Source organism: Oryzias latipes, chromosome 10, assembly GCF_002234675.1.
Source record: "Oryzias latipes chromosome 10, ASM223467v1".
Taxonomy (NCBI): Eukaryota; Metazoa; Chordata; class Actinopteri; order Beloniformes; family Adrianichthyidae; genus Oryzias; species Oryzias latipes.
In genome coordinates, this window is record NC_019868.2 from 29,416,571 (window position 1) to 29,435,785 (window position 19,215).

Here is a 19,215-nt window from a genome sequence, read left to right on the forward strand (position 1 = left end):
GGGAGGTCGCTGCTGTTTGTTCTGGAGATAACCTCACCTGATTGGTTGACCTCTGCTCTGCCCGGACGGCCGGCGGCTCGGGTTCTGGGTCACCGAAACAGACGATGACAGACGTCTCAGGAGGTTAAGGATTATGAACAGAGTGTAGAGCAGGTTGGATCAGGAGTTTAGAACCAGAAAGCAGCTCTAACCTTTCCCTGCTTCTGCTTTATGTGTCTTATAAGTCATAAATTCTGGGGATGAAGTATTTATTTTGTTAACTTTAGAAATCCCTTCACTTTAAAAAATATTTAACATTTAGAAGCCCTGAGGTTTACAGTCCTTCTCCCTCTTTTTTAGTAATAACTGTTTTTGTGTTTTTTATCATTATTTAATTGATGGATTTTTGTTTCTCTCTTTTTTCTTTGCCTTTAAATGGGAATTTAATTTTTTATTATGATTATTTGGAGTTTTTTCCCGATATATATTATAATTAAACATCTTATGTTTCAATTCTATGTTTGCGATCAATTCATGAAGATTTCACATACATTCTTCAAGTTTTTAAAAAAACAAATTAAAATGTGAGAAAACTGTATTTTTGTTTCTCTAAACGCCTGTTTTAGATTTTTTACGTAAATTTTCCCCACTAGCTGGTCTTAAAGGTCAAAATGATCATGAGAAACGGTGTTTTTTTGTTTTTCGTTGAGGCCTCGGCGCCTCACGGTATTTCTAAAACTACAAAGTAAAAGGAAACAAAACCTTTTCATCCGATCGCAGCCACAGGTACATTTTAGAATAAATGCCGTTACCTGTTTTTTTTGCCTAATTTAGCATTTTTAGCATTGTTATCATCAATGCTGAAAATCTTTAACCCTTTAACTCCTGAGCTGTCACCAGCGACGGCAAAATAACTAAGAGACTAAAAGATAAAAATCTTAACGGTAATCATCCTTAGGCTCAATCAACCCTGTGACCCCGAAAGAGGTCAAGTGGGTTTAAAAAATGGGTGGGTGGGTCTGTCATTTAACTACAGGAATGCATAACACATATTTGGGGGGGGGGATCAGGTCAAGATCTTCCCATCTACCAGAATTTCTTCCACATTTAAAATCTCTCTGCCGTCAAACGGGGCTGGGTTGAGCAGGAACCACAGAAGCGAGCGTCTGCACTCATTTGAAGGAACCGGTTTGACCGCCGAGGCTTCGTGGTCGAAGCTCCATAATCATATTTGGGGAAGTGGAATGTGGCTTTTGTCCCATTAAGGTCAGCCTCTTTATGGAGAGAAAAACAACTGCAGAGAGGAGCTGGTGGTGAAACGTCACGGCGGCTCCGGTTCTGCTGTCGGGTCAGTGGAGTCTACGTCATCCTGATGGAGATCAGGTAAATGTCCGACCGCTTTGAGCTGCGGTCCCACTGGGATGCAACACATTCTCTAGAGGATTCACGGCTCCAGGCGGCAGCCGCTGATGAGTTTGTGAAGCTCAGCCCTGGAGGGGGGTTGGACGGAGCAGCAGGCCGTGTCATGTTTCTGTGAACGCTCTCCAGAGCTCTGCAGAGGCTCCTCGGGGCAGCAGGACTCCTCTTTGTGTTGGGTCTGGGTTCATTTGCATACCACCCTCCTCCCCCACCTCTGGATAGGCTGCAGCTCTGCTGGTATGTGGAAACCCACATCCCAGGACTCCCTAACCTCCCAAAGTCGAGGAGGCCGAGCTCAGAGGCAGGGCGCCAGCAGCAGCAGCAGCAGCAGCAGCAGCAGCTGAAGGACAGGAGGATTTTTTAATTGTGAGTTTGTTGGTTTGTGTCCTCTGCAGGCTGGAAATGTGGAGGTTTGCTTTGACAAAACTCGCAGATTTTTACAATTTTATACTTTTGGGCTTAATGAGGCTGTAACTGACATTTTTAATTGTTAATCCGTCAAAGTGAGACGTTTTCTGAAAAATTGAATTGACTGAATGCTGAAATTAAAAGAAAATGTTAGTTTAGCCAACAGACATGAGATTCCTTTTGACTCCTGTCGTGTTGCTGCTGGCTCTGCCTCTGAGTCTTTCCTCTGAGACTCTGTCCTCGGAGTCTTCACCAATAACCATCCAGTACCGGGTCTGGGAGGAGCAGCCCGCAGGAACCCAGGTCGGCTGTCTGCTGGACGACCTGCGGCGGAGCGATGAAGGTGGTTCTCTGGAGGAGTTCCAGGTGCTGGAGCGGGGGAAAGCCCTTCCGTTCTCTGTCAGCACTCGGGACGGGGTGGTCTCCACCCAGGGCCGGCTGGACAGGGAGCAGCTGTGCCGGGGATCAGACCTGTGTGAAGTGGCCTTCAGCGTCCTGTACAGGAAAAGCGGCGCTGTGAACTGCCTGCGGGTTCGTGTCGAGGTGATGGACCTGAACGACCACAGTCCCAGCTTCCCCAGCGCTTTGCAAGAGGTGGAGATTTCAGAAACCGCCAGCCTCGGAATGCGAATCCCTTTGGAGCGGGCGGTTGATCCAGACGCCGGAACCAACGGACTCCAGGCTTACACCCTGTCCACCAGCCTACACTTTGTTCTAGAAGTGACGAACGCTCCAGCTGGGATAAAACAGGCCGAGCTGGTGGTCATCAAAGAGCTGGACAGAGAGCTTCAGGATTCTTTTGACCTGACGATGGTGGCGTGGGATAAAGGAAACCCCGCAAAATCCGGGACCACCTCAATCCGTGTTTTAATCCAGGACTCAAATGACAACAGCCCCAAGTTTGAGGACAGTTATCCCACTGTAACGATACCTGAAGACACGGCTTTGGGGACAACCATCATCAAGCTTCGAGCATCCGACCCAGACCTGGGTCCCAACGGAGAGGTGGACTTCCTGCTGAGTAAGCTTAATTTGCCGGCAGTGCAAAAATGCTTCTATGTCGATTCTCAAACTGGAGATTTGATTGTTCAGGCCCCTTTGGATTACGAGGTCCAGTCGTCCTATGAGGTCATCATTCAGGCCGTTGATCACGGCCCCAACGCCATTCCCGCTCACTGCAAGGTGCAGGTGGAGCTGATGGATGTGAACGACAATGCACCAAGGATTCACACGGCCTGGACTTCAGACGCCTCTGACGCTGCAACGGTGATGGAAACGGCCCCGGTGGGGACTTTCGTCGCCATGGTGACCGTTAACGATGCAGACTCAAGAAAAAACGGAGAGGTTAGCCTAGCCATTAAGGACGTTTCCGTTCCTTTCCGCCTGATAAAGATGTACGGAAACATTTACAAGGTTGTTACTGATGGCAGTCTGGACCGGGAGAAGGTGATGCACTACAATGTCACGCTCCTGGCTCAGGACCACGGATCTCCACTGCTGGTTTCTGTTGAACAGCTGGGCGTTTCTGTTCTGGACGATAACGACAATGCCCCAGTGTTCTCCGCCAACATTTATAGGGCTACCCTCAAGGAGAACAGTGCTGCAGAGAACAGCATCCTCCAGCTGAAGGCCCACGATGAAGACCTCGGTCTCAACGGTAGAGTTTCGTACTACATCGGAGGCCAAAATGAAGAGATTCGTCACACACACTTTACCATCCATCCAAGATCTGGCGTCATTCGTGTCCAGCAGCCCCTAGACTATGAGGAACGGAGCAGCTACTCTTTTATTGTGGGGGCTGTGGATCACGGACACCCACCGCTGACAGGAACCACCACTGTGCAGATCGACATCGAGGATGTGAACGATAACCACCCTGTCATCAAGGAGCCAGAACCAAGAAAGGGCGTGGCCTCTGTCAGCATACCTGTCAACGCCCACAAGGGGGAGATTGTGACAGAGGTTGGGAGCGAGGCTGAGGAAAACCCCCACGTTTTACCAATAAATCCCCCCAGCAGAGAGGGGGGATTTGGGTTTCTGGCCTCAACAATTAAAGCAGAAGATCTGGACTCTGGACTCAATGGACAGCTCCAGTTCTTCATCACTGAGGGGAACCAATTTGGCCTCTTCTGGTTGGACCAAGCCACAGGGCAGCTGTACGTCAACACGACCAATGTTACTGAGCTCATTGGGAGGAGCTTCAGGATGGGCCTTACAGTGACAGACATGGGCACGCCCACTTTGGACACTACAGTGACTCTGGAGGTGGCTTTCATCAATCTGAAGGACCACCTCAGAAACTCCTCACCAGGCAACAGAGGTCAGCTGAGCTTCACCATGATGATCGCCATCTGTCTGGGTTCCACGTGCCTGCTGCTCCTGTTAGCCATCGCCTTGGTGACCACGTTCTGCCGGACAGACAAACGGGACAACCGGGCCTACAACTGCAGACAGGCGGAGTCCAGCTACACTCGACATCCTCGGCGACCGCAGAAGAGCATCAGAAAGTCGGACATTCAGCTGATCCCCGTGATCAGAGGCCGCAAGGAGGAAGCTGCTGAGGATGACGGCGAGGCCCAGCCGCTGACTCCACCCCCTCTGGCAGAAGACCAGCAACCTGAGGGTCAGTATAGCTTCATACCGTCAGCGGCGAGCGGGAACTTTTGTTCCCAGGGCCACCGAGACGAGGATGCGTTTCACCAACACCCCCACCACGGCAAGAGCCTCTGGAAACCGGGAAACATTGAGCTTGACGGGGTTTTTCCTCTGACCCCAGCCACGTCGTACGCCACCCTCCGCCAAGGCAGAAACCCTTCATCATCGTCATCTTCAGGCTCACATTCAAGCACTTTGAAGCGATACAAACCTGAAGGAAAAGAGAAGGAGCACGCAGCCTCTCAGGCGACTCTGAGGAGGCCCAAGATGTCGGCAGCTCAGGATGCAGAGCGTCAGCGGATGCTTCGTGACCTGGTTCGCCTCTCCATGGTGTTTGGAGACTCTCTGGAGCTTTCCTCAGCCTCTCCAGAGGTGCAGGTGAGAGTCTGCTTCCAGCCTTCGCTGGTTTTTCCTCAGAATGCAGCCGCTTTCACATCTTCCTACAGACTAGAAAACCGTGGAGGAGCAATTTTCCTGCCGTTTGAGGAGATGGATGTGTCTGTTTTCCATGTCATTAATGGCTCCACTTATCATCATGATGGTTTTTTAATGTCTTCTTATTCACATTCTCCTCAGCAGCAGCAGCGCTAAAGCTAATGCGCCGCTGCTGGCTCTCATTTAAACACCATTTACTCCCATTTCAAAGGTTTGATCACATTTATTCCGACATGTGCTTACAGTTAGCGGTTGGATAATTAAGTGTTGCCCCCCACAGGCTTTCACATTAATTCGAAGGGAAGTCCGTTACAGAATAAGGATAACAGCCCCCCCCCCTTCACCTTACAGACTTTCCCGCCTGCAGGCGGAAGTTGGATGGAGGTGTGCACGTAAATACCAATGGATCAGCATGACTATGTCACAGAGACAACCCCCCCCAAGCAGGGATATTTCTGAATATCACATATCAGAGGCATAATGAAGTGAGTGGGGGGGCTGTGTGAGACCAGCCAAAGTAAGCTGGGAGGTATTTGTGGTGTAAGCTAACACCGCTTTGACTCGCCGTTCTGTCACTGACTGATGACCCAGAATCCACTTTCACTGAGCCGAAGCGGGAGAGAAGAAAAACACGCCAGCGGGGAAAGAGCCGCTCCGAGCGGGACGCCAAAGCACCCCCCCCCCTCCCCCAGTTATCTCTGCACGGAGAAGCAGCTGCACCACATGCAGCAAAAACTCAAAAAGGCCAGTTTGTTTTGACTCGATCTGCCGCACAGATGTGGGAGAATCCACTGCAGTTGAACATTCTCTGCAGACTCGGAGGCTTTGTGGTTTATGTCAGCTTATAGACCAGGTTTCAGGTCAGTTTACAGGTTAGTTTACAGGTCAGTTTACATATCAGGTAACAGGTCAGGTTTCAGGTCAGTTTACAGGTCAGGTTACAGGTTAGTTTAAAGGTGAGTTTACAGGTGAGTTTACAGGTTAGTTTACAGGACAGATTACAGGTTAGTTTACAGGTCAGGTAACAGGTCAGGTTTCAGGTCAGTTTACTGGTGAGTTTACAGGTCAGGGTACAGGTCAGGTTACAGGTTAGTTTACAGGTCAGTTTACAGGTTAGTTCACAGGTTAGTTTACAGGTTAGTTTACAGATCAGGTTACAGGTTAGTTTACAGCTCAGTTTACAGGTTAGTTTACAGGTTAGTTTACAGGTCAGGATACAGGTCAGGATACAGGTTAGTTTACAGGTCAGTTTACAGGTCAGTTTACAGGTTAGTTTACAGGTTAGATTACAGGTTAGTTTACAGGTTAGTTTACAGGTCAGGATACAGGTTAGTTTACAGGTCAGTTTACAGGTTAGTTTACAGGTCAGTTTACAGGTTAGTTTACAGGTTAGTTTACAGGTCAGTTTACAGGTCAGGTTACAGGTTAGTTTACAGCTTAGTTTACAGCTTAGTTTACAGGTTAGGTTACAGGTGAGTTTACAGGTAAGGTTACAGGTCAGGTTACAGGTTAGGTTACAGGTCAGTTATAGATCAGGTAACAGGTCATGTTTCAGGTCAGTTTACAGGTCAGTTTAAAGGTGAGTTTACAGGTGAGTTTACAGGTGAGGTAACAGGTCAGGTTTCAGGTCAGTTTACAGGTGAGTTTACAGGTTAGGTTACAGGTCAGGTAACAGGTCAGGTTACAGGTTAGTTTACAGTTCAGGTTACAGGTTAGTTTACAGGTCAGTTTACAGGTTAGGTTACTGGTCAGTTTACAGATCAGGTAACAGGTCAGGTTTCAGGTCAGTTTACAGGTCAGGTTTCAGGTCAGTTTACAGGTGAGTTTACAGGTCAGGTTACAGGTTAGTTTACAGATCAGGTTACAGGTCAGGTTACAGGTTAGTTTACAGGTCAGGTTACAGGTTAGTTTACAGATCAGGTTACAGGTCAGGTTACAGGTTAGTTTACAGGTCAGTTTACAGGTTAGTTTACAGGCCAGTTTTTTTTGACTCGATCTGCCGCACAGATGTGGGAGAATCCACTGCAGTTCCACGTTCTCTGCAGACTTGGAGGCTTTGTGGTTTATGTCAGGTTATAGACCAGGTTTCAGGTCACTTTACATGTCAGGTAACAGGTCAGGTTTACTGCTGTTTACAGGTCAGTTTACAGGTCAGTTTACAGGTGAGTTTACAGGTCAGGTTACAGGTTAGTTTACAGATCAGGTTACAGGTCAGGTAACAGGTCAGGTTTCAGGTCAGTTTACAGGTGAGTTTACAGGTGAGTTTACAGGTCAGGTTACAGGTCAGTTTACAGGTTAGTTTACAGGTGAGTTTACAGGTCAGGTTTCAGGTCAGGTTTCAGGTCAGTTTACAGGTGAGTTTACAGGTGAGTTTACAGGTGAGTTTACAGGTCAGGTAACAGGTCAGGTTTCAGGTCAGTTTACAGGTTAGTTTACAGGTCAGATTACAGGTCAGGTAACAGGTCAGGTTTCAGGTCAGTTTACAGGTGAGTTTACAGGTGAGTTTACAGGTCAGTTTACAGGTCAGTTTACAGGTTAGTTTACAGGTCAGGTTACAGGTCAGTTTACAGGACAGTTTACAGGTCAGTTTACAGGTTAGTTTACAGATCAGGTTACAGGTCAGGTAACAGGTTAGTTTACAGGTCAGTTTACAGGTCAGTTTACAGGTGAGTTTACAGGTCAGGTTACAGGTTAGTTTACAGATCAGGTTACAGGTCAGGTAACAGGTCAGGTTTCAGGTCAGTTTACAGGTGAGTTTACAGGTGAGTTTACAGGTCAGTTTACATGTTAGGTTACAAGTCAGTTTACAGGTCAGGTTACAGGTTAGTTTACAGGTTAGGTTACAGGTCATGTTACAGGTCAGGTTACAGGTTAGTTTACAGGTCAGTCTACAGGTTAGGTTACAGGTCAGTTTACAGGTCAGTTTACAGATTAGTTTACAGGTGAGTTTACAGGTCAGTTTACAGGTCAGTTTACAGGTGAGTTTACAGGTCAGGTTAAAGGTGAGTTTACAGGTTAGGTTACAGGTCAGTTTACAGGTCAGTTTACATGTTAGTTTACAGGTGAGTTTACAGGTCAGGTTAAAGGTGAGTTTACAGGTTAGGTTACAGGTCAGTTTACAGGTTAGGTTACAGGTGAGTTTACAGGTCAGGTTAAAGGTGAGTTTACAGGTTAGGTTACAGGTCAGTTTACAGGTTAGTTTACAGGTTAGGTTACAGGTCATGTTACAGGTCAGGTTACAGGTTATTTTACAGGTCAGTTTACAGGTCAGTCTACAGGTTAGATTACAGGTAAGTTTACAGGTTAGTTTACAGGTCAGTTTACAGGTCAGTTTACATGTTAGTTTACAGGTCAGTTTACAGGTGAGTTTACAGGTGAGTTTACAGGTGAGTTTACAGGTCAGGTTAAAGGTGAGTTTACAGGTCAGGTTACAGGTTAGTTTAAAGGTGAGTTTACAGGTGAGTTTACAGGTTAGTTTACAGGACAGATTACAGGTTAGTTTACAGGTCAGGTAACAGGTCAGGTTTCAGGTCAGTTTACTGGTGAGTTTACAGGTCAGGGTACAGGTCAGGTTACAGGTTAGTTTACAGGTCAGTTTACAGGTTAGTTCACAGGTTAGTTTACAGGTTAGTTTACAGATCAGGTTACAGGTTAGTTTACAGCTCAGTTTACAGGTTAGTTTACAGGTTAGTTTACAGGTCAGGATACAGGTCAGGATACAGGTTAGTTTACAGGTCAGTTTACAGGTCAGTTTACAGTTTAGTTTACAGGTTAGATTACAGGTTAGTTTACAGGTTAGTTTACAGGTTAGTTTACAGGTCAGGATACAGGTTAGTTTACAGGTCAGTTTACAGGTTAGTTTACAGGTCAGTTTACAGGTTAGTTTACAGGTTAGTTTACAGGTCAGTTTACAGGTCAGGTTACAGGTTAGTTTACAGCTTAGTTTACAGCTTAGTTTACAGGTTAGGTTACAGGTGAGTTTACAGGTAAGGTTACAGGTCAGGTTACAGGTTAGGTTACAGGTCAGTTATAGATCAGGTAACAGGTCATGTTTCAGGTCAGTTTACAGGTCAGTTTAAAGGTGAGTTTACAGGTGAGTTTACAGGTGAGGTAACAGGTCAGGTTTCAGGTCAGTTTACAGGTGAGTTTACAGGTTAGGTTACAGGTCAGGTAACAGGTCAGGTTACAGGTTAGTTTACAGTTCAGGTTACAGGTTAGTTTACAGGTCAGTTTACAGGTTAGGTTACTGGTCAGTTTACAGATCAGGTAACAGGTCAGGTTTCAGGTCAGTTTACAGGTCAGGTTTCAGGTCAGTTTACAGGTGAGTTTACAGGTCAGGTTACAGGTTAGTTTACAGATCAGGTTACAGGTCAGGTTACAGGTTAGTTTACAGGTCAGGTTACAGGTTAGTTTACAGATCAGGTTACAGGTCAGGTTACAGGTTAGTTTACAGGTCAGTTTACAGGTTAGTTTACAGGCCAGTTTTTTTTGACTCGATCTGCCGCACAGATGTGGGAGAATCCACTGCAGTTCCACGTTCTCTGCAGACTTGGAGGCTTTGTGGTTTATGTCAGGTTATAGACCAGGTTTCAGGTCACTTTACATGTCAGGTAACAGGTCAGGTTTACTGCTGTTTACAGGTCAGTTTACAGGTCAGTTTACAGGTGAGTTTACAGGTCAGGTTACAGGTTAGTTTACAGATCAGGTTACAGGTCAGGTAACAGGTCAGGTTTCAGGTCAGTTTACAGGTGAGTTTACAGGTGAGTTTACAGGTGAGTTTACAGGTCAGTTTACAGGTTAGTTTACAGGTGAGTTTACAGGTCAGGTTTCAGGTCAGGTTTCAGGTCAGTTTACAGGTGAGTTTACAGGTGAGTTTACAGGTGAGTTTACAGGTCAGGTAACAGGTCAGGTTTCAGGTCAGTTTACAGGTTAGTTTACAGGTCAGATTACAGGTCAGGTAACAGGTCAGGTTTCAGGTCAGTTTACAGGTGAGTTTACAGGTGAGTTTACAGGTCAGTTTACAGGTTAGTTTACAGGTCAGGTTACAGGTCAGTTTACAGGACAGTTTACAGGTCAGTTTACAGGTTAGTTTACAGATCAGGTTACAGGTCAGGTAACAGGTTAGTTTACAGGTCAGTTTACAGGTGAGTTTACAGGTGAGTTTACAGGTCAGGTTACAGGTTAGTTTACAGATCAGGTTACAGGTCAGGTAACAGGTCAGGTTTCAGGTCAGTTTACAGGTGAGTTTACAGGTGAGTTTACAGGTCAGTTTACATGTTAGGTTACAAGTCAGTTTACAGGTCAGGTTACAGGTTAGTTTACAGGTTAGGTTACAGGTCATGTTACAGGTCAGGTTACAGGTTAGTTTACAGGTCAGTCTACAGGTTAGGTTACAGGTCAGTTTACAGGTCAGTTTACAGATTAGTTTACAGGTGAGTTTACAGGTCAGTTTACAGGTCAGTTTACAGGTGAGTTTACAGGTCAGGTTAAAGGTGAGTTTACAGGTTAGGTTACAGGTCAGTTTACAGGTCAGTTTACATGTTAGTTTACAGGTGAGTTTACAGGTCAGGTTAAAGGTGAGTTTACAGGTTAGGTTACAGGTCAGTTTACAGGTTAGGTTACAGGTGAGTTTACAGGTCAGGTTAAAGGTGAGTTTACAGGTTAGGTTACAGGTCAGTTTACAGGTTAGTTTACAGGTTAGGTTACAGGTCATGTTACAGGTCATGTTACAGGTCAGGTTACAGGTTAGTTTACAGGTCAGTTTACAGGTCAGTCTACAGGTTAGATTACAGGTAAGTTTACAGGTTAGTTTACAGGTCAGTTTACAGGTCAGTTTACATGTTAGTTTACAGGTCAGTTTACAGGTGAGTTTACAGGTGAGTTTACAGGTGAGTTTACAGGTCAGGTTAAAGGTGAGTTTACAGGTTAGGTTACAGGTCAGTTTACAGGTTAGGTTACGGTCAGTTTACAGGTCAGTTTACAGGTTAGTTTACAGGTCAGTTCAGAGGTCAGTTTAGAAGTCAGTTTACAGGTGAGTTCACAGGTTAGTTTACAGGTCAGTTTACAGGTGAGTTTACAGGTGAGTTTACAGGTGAGTTTACAGGTCAGGTTAAAGGTGAGTTTACAGGTTAGGTTACAGGTCAGTTTACAGGTTAGGTTACGGTCAGTTTAGAGGTCAGTTTACAGGTCAGTACACAGGTCAGGTTACAGGTTAGTTTACTTCTGTCTTGAACTTTGCAGGGATCCATGTTTGACTTATGACCTTTGACCTAGTCCAGTGAGGTCCAGTGAGGTCAGACCTCCTGGACGAGTCCTCCTCATTTCTGTTTTTGTTCTATCCTGTTCACAGCCATGTTTTAGGATCTCTGATGTTCACTGGAGTCTTTAGCTTCAGAAATATCTTTTGATCATTTTTAATCATCATATTTATATATTGAGGTTGAGGAAATCTGATTTTACCAGAGCCGGACGTTTACGCTCAAATTCCTACCATCCTAAAAACAGCCTCGGTGCCAAACGGAGAACAAAGAGCCGGCAGATGCTCACGTGAGTCCCACCAAAGGGAGGAAGAGGCTTTTTGGCCCGGGCCTTAACAGCCGGCCCCGTTGGCCCTCACTGAGATCCACATGCCACCCCCCACACCCCCGAGGTCACAGAGGAAAAGTCTGCAGGGCGGCTTAAGGGAGCGGCGCTTAATGTTCACCTCAACACACTAACACACACATCCATCCATCCTGGAAGGAAGCCGTCCAGAGAAGAATAGGCTTCTACGTCGAGGCCGTTTCCTGTCCCTGCAGCAGCAGTATCCTCATGCAAAAACACACAAAGTCAAATCCACATCAGTGCACACTTACCTTGGAGTGTGGGTTTTTGTGTATTTTCTGTGTGTCAGTGTGGATTTGCTGTAAAAAAGAGCCGTCAGCAGAAAGTTGAGCAGCAGTGAGACGAAGCATCTCTTTGTTCTCACAACCAAACACAAAAACTAAAATACTTAAGAGTTGTCCTTCTCATCCTGAACTACAGAGACCTGTAAAGACCCAAAGAGACCTACAGAGACCTGTAAAGACCCAAAGAGACCTGCAGAGACCTGTAAAAAGACCTGTAGAAACCTGTAAAGACATGCAGAGACCTGTAGAGACCTGTACAGACCTGTAGAGACCTGTAAAGACCTGTAGAAACCTGTAAAGACCTGTAGAGACCTGAAGAGACCCGTAAAGACCTGAAGAGACCTGTAAAGACCTGCAGAGACCAGGCATTCAGTTTCTCTACATTTTCATTCTGGTCAGGTTTAATAGATAAATACAACTGTGTGTCATCTGCATAACAGTGAACATTAATGCTGTTTCTTGATTAGGTTTTTTCTAGGGGTAGCATATAAAGCATGAACAGAATGGGTCCTAAAACTGAGCCCTGTGGGACTCCGTAGCTAACTCGAGTGCAATGAGAGGAATGTCCATTTACATTAACCAACTGATACCTATCGATCCTTAGCCTTATGTTTGGTGTTGAGGCAGTACAGGTTCTGATGTCCAGTTTTTATGAAAACCCTTCAAACCTGCTGATCCTGTTGGACAGCCCTGAGGACTCAGGGGTTTGGAGCAGCAGAAGGTAAAACCGGTGTTGTGTTAATCCTGACGAGGAACCGCTGGCAGGAGAAAAGTCATGCAGAACCCCGGACGACCACCTTTTTACCCCGATCATCAGAGTGTCCTTAACGTGAAGAGTGCAGTTTAGTTCTTTCAAAGAGACTCAGTCAAAGAGGAGGACTCACCTGCATCCCTCCTCTTCTTCCTTGCAGCAGATCTCCCAGCTCTTGTCCCTCCTCCGGCAGGGTCAGCTGCAGCCCAGACCCAACTTTCGTGGGAATAAGTACTCCCATCGCAGCGGCAGGTGTGTGCTTCTTCTACAATCATCCTACTGTAGATGTTCGCTCCGATCAAGTCAGCAGCTTCCAAGAGTCTTTGGTTCTGAGGCATTTGGGTTTTTGCCAACTAAAAGTAAAGTTCTACGTCGCAGAGCATCAGCCATTCATTTCAGGGCGTGACGTTTGTGGTTGAGTTGCTGATAGAAGCTGTTTGTGTCAGACTGGAACCTTGTCGTCGTTCCGTCTCTCCACAGATATGGAGGTCAGGACGGCTCGGACTGGCAGAGCACCAAAGACAGCGGACATGGCGAGAGCGAGGCTGGAGACGTGGACTGGGAACCGGGACGAGAGTCGCCCATTGACCCACAAATTGAGGAGGGGCTTCACAACCTGCTGAACAACCCTGGTAAAGAACCCCCCCACGACGTCACACTGGTGGAACAAACCCAATAGCAGGTGTCTGAACTTACCAACACCTCAAGAAGCTTCAATGAACTTTTCTTGATAATTGGACGTGTTTATGGTGTCGAGTCCAACCGCTTGGATGTTTGATGTTAAAGCGTCAGCGATGTCTGCAGCGCAGATTTGGTTTCCCAAAGAACAAGCTCACCACAAAGACGTTAACCCTTTATCGGCAGAGCTTCAGCTCCGGGGTTGACATTCTTTGGAGTTCCGCAACTCATCAACCGTTTCTACAATTACCGTGATTTCAGCGGATTCTGAAGAGGAGAAAAGCGGCTTTGACGTTAGCAAAGTGTGAACTGTTGCACTGCCAATATGAAAAGACGCTTATAGCATTGCTGTCATAGAGTCACGCTAGGTCAAAGGGCGACACCTCTGGTGTCAAAGGTCAAGACATGTGGTTTTTACGGAGCTGCTGTGTAGTGTTGGATTTATGGCTGACTTAACTGTTGGTGCAACAGCAAACTACGACTTTAACCTTTTAACACCAGAAATGTCGCCGGCGCTCTTTAAAAATACTGTAGAGAGTCGACCTATTTACGCAATTAACCCTTGTGCTATCTTAGATGACCCCACCCTTACTTTGACGTGTTCTCCCTACCATGACAAAGGTGGATAAAGGTGGAAAGATTTCATGTAATCCATGGACACCAGTGAAGATCACAAATCATTGAAGAAAAAAGGTTCAGAGCACTGTCTAGTGGGTCTAGATGACCCACCTCCCAACGTTAAAGGGCCTAGGATAGCACAGTGGATTCTGACGTGGAGAAAAGCAAAATTTTTGTTAGTAACGTGTTTTAGCTGCTTTTTATGCTGCTGCTCTTCTCTGCTTCAGAATCCGCTGGAACTGCAGTAACCCTTGTGTTATCCTAGGCACTTTAGAAATTCAGAATCCCTCTTGGTGGAGTTTTCTGTTATGATGAAGGAAAAGGAGCTGAAGACAAAACCTTTTGCTGTTTGACCAGCTGCCAAGAAGCCAGAGAAGATTATCTTTCTTAAAAATTATCATTTTAATGAATTTTCTCTCTCGATACGATCAATTTTTTAAATTGTTATTTATTTATGTGTGAGGATCCATTTTTAATGCTCCTCTTAGGTGCTATAATTTGTTGTCGACACCGTTAAGGGAGTCCAACATTTTCCCAGAGTGATGTTTTGGTGGAAGTCACAGCTGACGGAGCCTTCTCCCTCGTCCCGACAGGAAGACGGTCGTAAAAAAATGCTGTGATTTGTCACCGTTGAACCGTGACCACTGCCCTCTACGAAGTTTAACCGCGCACTCTGAGCTGCCACAGCGCCGTCCCACTGGCATTGTTCAGCTCTGCGAGGCTTGTTTGTCCAGCGTCCGCCGGCGTACAGTAGGTGTGCTGAGCTGCGTCTTCCTGGTATTGTGGCGGTTGGAGATGTGGGGCAAACATGGGGGTTTACCATCCGATGAAAGCAGCCAAACAGACATTCTGAAGGACGGAGAAGACAAAGACAAAAGCGTGAGGGGAGTTTTTGGGTGGCGCTGGTCTCAGCTTCTAGCCTGAAGGCCGTAAAATAACTCCCACCTGAGGACGGACAGCCAGAGAGCTGAAGCTTTGATGACCCGAGAACACGGCTCTGAGATCACGCCTGCTATCAGCAGCTCTGCTCTACAGAACTCCTAACATCAGTCATGCATCTCTAAAGAGTTAACTCAAACTTTACACATTTAGGAGAATTCTTTTTGGTTAAAAAAAAAAAACTCAACAAAGGAAGGAAAGGGGAGGAGCTTATGTGCAGGGCAACCCTTTGTGTGTCAGATTGAGTCTTAAAGCCTCCATCTGGTTGCGGTTAGATGAAGGAGACCACAAGGTTTTAGTCGCCAAAGTAAAAATATTTGATCTCTTGTGTGGGGGCAGAGATGAAAACGGAGAAAACTGTACTTTCTGAGTTTTTAATGTTCTTCTGATGATGGAGAACAGACAAAAAAAATCCTATTTGTGAAAATACGCCAGGCGGGCCACAAGCTCTGAGCTCTCAGCAATGGGGAGGGGGGCGGGGTTGCTCCTGATTAAAAGGCGACTGGGTAGGCTTTGACCACAGAGCAGAGGATGATGGGAGGGGACTTTTATTTTGGCTGTAAGACAGTGGAGATAACATTATCTGGTCTGCAGGGAGACTTTCTATAGAAGCTGTCAAAAATGATCCGTCTATGCATTTCCTACACCACCTTGTTCCTGTTCAGGGCTGCTGGAGCCTATCCCAGCTACGGTTGGATGGAGGGGGGGGTCGAGCCAGAACAGTTCTCCAGTCCATCCCAGGGCCACACAAGCAAAGCACAACAAAAAGAAGAAAGGATTATGGAAACCAGACTGTTAATATGTTGTTTTTCGAGTCAAATCAAGCTTTTGAACACGGGATCCAACCAGAAACGGCTCTCTTCTGCCACCAGCCTTCGGTGGTCATTTTAAGAACTGCAGGTTTGATTTTTCTTGCTTGAAATCTAAAAGTCTAAAAATCACTTATATTAACTTAATACTTTACATATGAAGTGTGCTAGAGAAAAAACCTGCTGAAGACTGAAACCGGGTCAAAGGTCAGCTTCAGGTATGGAGCTTTTCCTGCATCCCGTTGTAGAAAATACGGTCAAAGTAAACCTGAGTTTGTTGGGGGCTGCGGGCAATCGCCCACCTTTGTCGAATAAGTCCCTCCCTGACCTGCAGCGCAGACACCTCCCACAGTCACACTGCAGGCGGCGTGAGGCCAGAAGGTCGATCGGCATGAACGCGCTGGTTAATGCGGGCGGCAGGAAAAGCCTGTCAGCAACAGCCTGATAAACCTTCCCGTCTTTTCCTGCCTGGATCCCGACAAGAACATTCCAGCAAAGGTCATGTGATCAACACAAGATCCCAGTACACGGGGTGACACTGGACGTTTAAAACAAACACGGAGGACGTCAATGTTTGATGTTTCACGCCGCCATCCTCGAGTCTGCATTCATCTGTCTGCCTAAGACTGAAGTTTAACAAAAAAGATAAAGCAGGAACTATTTTAGGCAACGCTGTATTTTTGGTCGCAACATTATTTAAAAGCTAGAAAAAGAAGATGCTCTAACCTCAAAGCATTCTGGGATACGAAGTCCACCTTTACAAACAGCATCACTTGTCTTTTTTCTGTTTTAATGGGAACTGGAACCATTTTTCTTACAGGTTTCCGCCTCAAGTCTTTATCCTAACCGTGTTCTGAACCCACAGAAGTTCTGCGGTGACCCGTCAGAGGACTTTAGGTCCCAGTCGTAAACGTCCGTCTGTGTTCGTCTGCAGACGGTGTCTTCTCGCAGGACAGCGACCCGTCCTGGATGGCCCGACTCTCCGTCCCCCTGACAGCAGATTACCATGACAACGTGTTCGTTCCCGACCAACCTCCATCCTCTGAGACCGACAATCTTGCCCGGGGGGGCCTCAGCTCCTCCTCCTCCTTCTCCACCTTTGGTAAGAATTAAATGTAGTTTCGATTTCGGTTTTCTCGTTGACGATACTTCCGTCTTTCTGTGAAACAGTTTGCTTTCTTTTTGTCTTCTCTTCAGGAAAAACTCCAGAGAAGGACGGCCCACTGGGCGGAGCTCTTCTGTCAGAGGTCAGCACGCTGTTTGAGATGCTGATGACCCAGAAGGCCGACGCCCACCCGGGCCCCCGGCCCGACGTGCTGTACCGGCTGTCAGCGGCGTACCGCCGCTCCGTGGGCCTGGATGCGGCGGCGGCAAGCGACAGGCGGGCAGACGGGGCGACGCATTCACGTCCCCCCCACAAACCTGCTCCACACGACTGAGAGACGAGAGATTTCTGCTGCATTTGACCCGACAGGGGGGGCACACCTGATGTATCACACACCTGAGACTCTGTCAGCTGGTTCTAAAAATTGACCTCTGACCTGCAGAGCGGCCTCCTTCACGCCCTGAAGATGTTCAGGTGTTCATCCTCAGGAGCAGAAGTTCAGCTTCTTTCATCCATTCGATGAGAAACGTGAAGACGTTTGTTATTCTGTAGAACTGCACTGTTCAGGACGACACTGGACCTTCAGAACAAAGCCAGACTCTGGCTCCTCCTCCTTTTCTCTCGTCCGTGTTTGACTCGTTTCTTTTGTCTTCTGTCATTTTTATTTTGGTTTAACATCACGGTGATTTAAACGCCGTCACAGATCTCTGAATCTCTTCATCAAAGTCTTCGTTTGGCCCACATTTCCTCAGGGTCGTTGTTCCACATGTGTTCTGTGTTCCGAAGGCAGGAAATGTGTTAAGTCCCTTAAAGTTCTGGTGGGTCAGAACTTCACAGCAGAACATCTGCTGAAGGTTTGGGACGTCCAGAATGAGCCGAAGGCTCGACGGCTCTGCAGCTTTGGTTCTTTGTGAAGGTAGAAAGTCACGTTGTTGAGAAAGCTTTTGTCCATGTTCTGATGTGATGAGGGTTACCCAAAGGTCTTCATGGTTGGGGTTGGTTTCCATGGCAATGGGACCTGGGGATGGAGAAGAGGCTAATCAAACATGGAGGTTTGGGGGCAAACTCCCCATCCTTCAGTTGCTTTCGTCGTTCTTGGACTTGTGTTCGGGGAAGACGAGTGTTTGGTGATGAAATTGGTTGCAGAGTTTGGAGTTTATGCCAAAAAAGGGAGGAAAAACAGTGAAAAACTAAAGACCCAGCGCTTAAACTCACCACTATTGACTCTCATGATAAGAAGGCAATATCATAAAAACAGCCAGAATTAGGGTCACGTGGTCAGTTTAATCTACCAAGGAGACAAAGATCTCTCAGGAAACTAAACGTCCAGAACCAGAACCATGTTCTCTTTTATAGGTCCACAGGATGGACTACGCTCTAGAGGTTTTCCTGTCAGACAGAAACCGCTTCCACTTTTGGAGCAACTTTGACCAAATGAAACGTGTCTTAATCCTTTTGAAGGCATGAAGTGGTGCCTTCTACTTTCAGAATCCTTCAGATCCGCTTTTTGGGGAGCTGCAAAAATACGTCTGTGGTGGAAAACTCACTTCTTTTCATTTCCACAGACCTGAATCGTCCTGTTTCTGTTGGTTCAGCCGGTCTTGATTGTGTAAAAATACGTTTTTTCAATGTCAAAGCTGTTTTTTTCTGCTTCAAGCAGCACTTTGTACAGTTACAAAAAAAACAACTTTTGAGTTATTTTGTAGAATTTTCAATAAAATCTTAAAAGTAAAATAAAAAATGAATAATCTCTGAACTGATTAAAAGAAAAAATAAAACAAAAAAGTGTTTTATTGCCTGACTCCGCCCCCTTCTTTAATGGTTGGTTGATCTGAGATCCTTTTGAAAACTTCATCCTGCTCGGAGGTCCAGTCAGACGTCCTGCCGGGACCGAATGATGAAATCACAGAGTAACCGACAGTTTGGTCCAAAACAGCCAATCGATTCTGGATCTGACAAAAGACTACAGCCATTGTTGACCTGAGAAAAGAGCAAAAACATTTTTCAAACTCACCATAACTTTATTGAAATGACACACAGACGAGTCGAGTATTGACAGAGTCCAGTTTTAGTTTTTTTCTGATTAGAAAACGTTTTACTTCTACAGAACCAGCAGTTCTACCGAAATGTGGCGCTCTTAACTATCAGAGAAACCTTTGAGCCCATTCACTTTTTTCCTCTGATCTGATCATTTATTGTAATCATATAGAAATGAACGTTGGTGTTTTCTGTGCTCAAGTTTCTCCAGACTTTTATTTTGAAAGTTTGCCAAGTTTCAGCTGATGAAGAAGAGTTTTATTTATTTATGCAGTTCCTCTCATGAGTTTGTCTCAACTTTGACGTGTTTTTTTCTGTGTTATTGATCCGCGTCAACAAGAATCGCCTCTTCATCATAGGAAGTTTTAAACAAAACATCAAAACTGTAAAACAACAACAGCTTGATGAGATGAAGAGTCAAAACAAAAATGTAATCCCATTGTATCAACAGCTTTGAGAGTCTAAACTGAGGTAAAATTATTTAATGTAACATTT

At 46.0% G+C, this 19,215-nt stretch overlaps 1 protein-coding gene across 2 annotated transcripts; it reads left to right on the forward strand.

The window, feature by feature from the left end:
* Positions 1–1,671: 1,671 nt before the first annotated feature.
* On the forward strand, positions 1,672–18,474 carry LOC101174513 (protocadherin-12). Of its 2 annotated transcripts, none has more exons than XM_023959416.1 (5): positions 1,672–4,839; positions 12,695–12,786; positions 13,015–13,166; positions 16,513–16,680; positions 16,776–18,474. In XM_023959416.1, the coding sequence occupies exons 1-5, from the start codon at positions 1,975–1,977 to the stop codon at positions 17,015–17,017; spliced, it is 3,519 nt and encodes a 1,172-aa protein (XP_023815184.1). In that variant the 5' UTR covers positions 1,672–1,974; the 3' UTR covers positions 17,018–18,474. The 2 variants fall into 2 exon arrangements, with proteins under 2 accessions (XP_023815184.1, XP_023815185.1); XM_023959417.1 differs by having other exon boundaries at positions 12,698–12,786.
* The last annotated feature ends 741 nt before the right edge of the window (positions 18,475–19,215 follow it).

Coding starts and splice junctions, on each gene's coding strand:
- LOC101174513 (XM_023959416.1), top strand. CDS start 1,975: ATGAGATTCCTTTTGACTCCTGTCGTGTTGCTGCTGGCTCTGCCTCTG. Junction 4,840..12,694: donor CAGCCTCTCCAGAGGTGCAG/GTGAGAGTCTGC, acceptor TCTTCCTTGCAG/CAGATCTCCCAGCTCTTGTC. Junction 12,787..13,014: donor TACTCCCATCGCAGCGGCAG/GTGTGTGCTTCT, acceptor GTCTCTCCACAG/ATATGGAGGTCAGGACGGCT.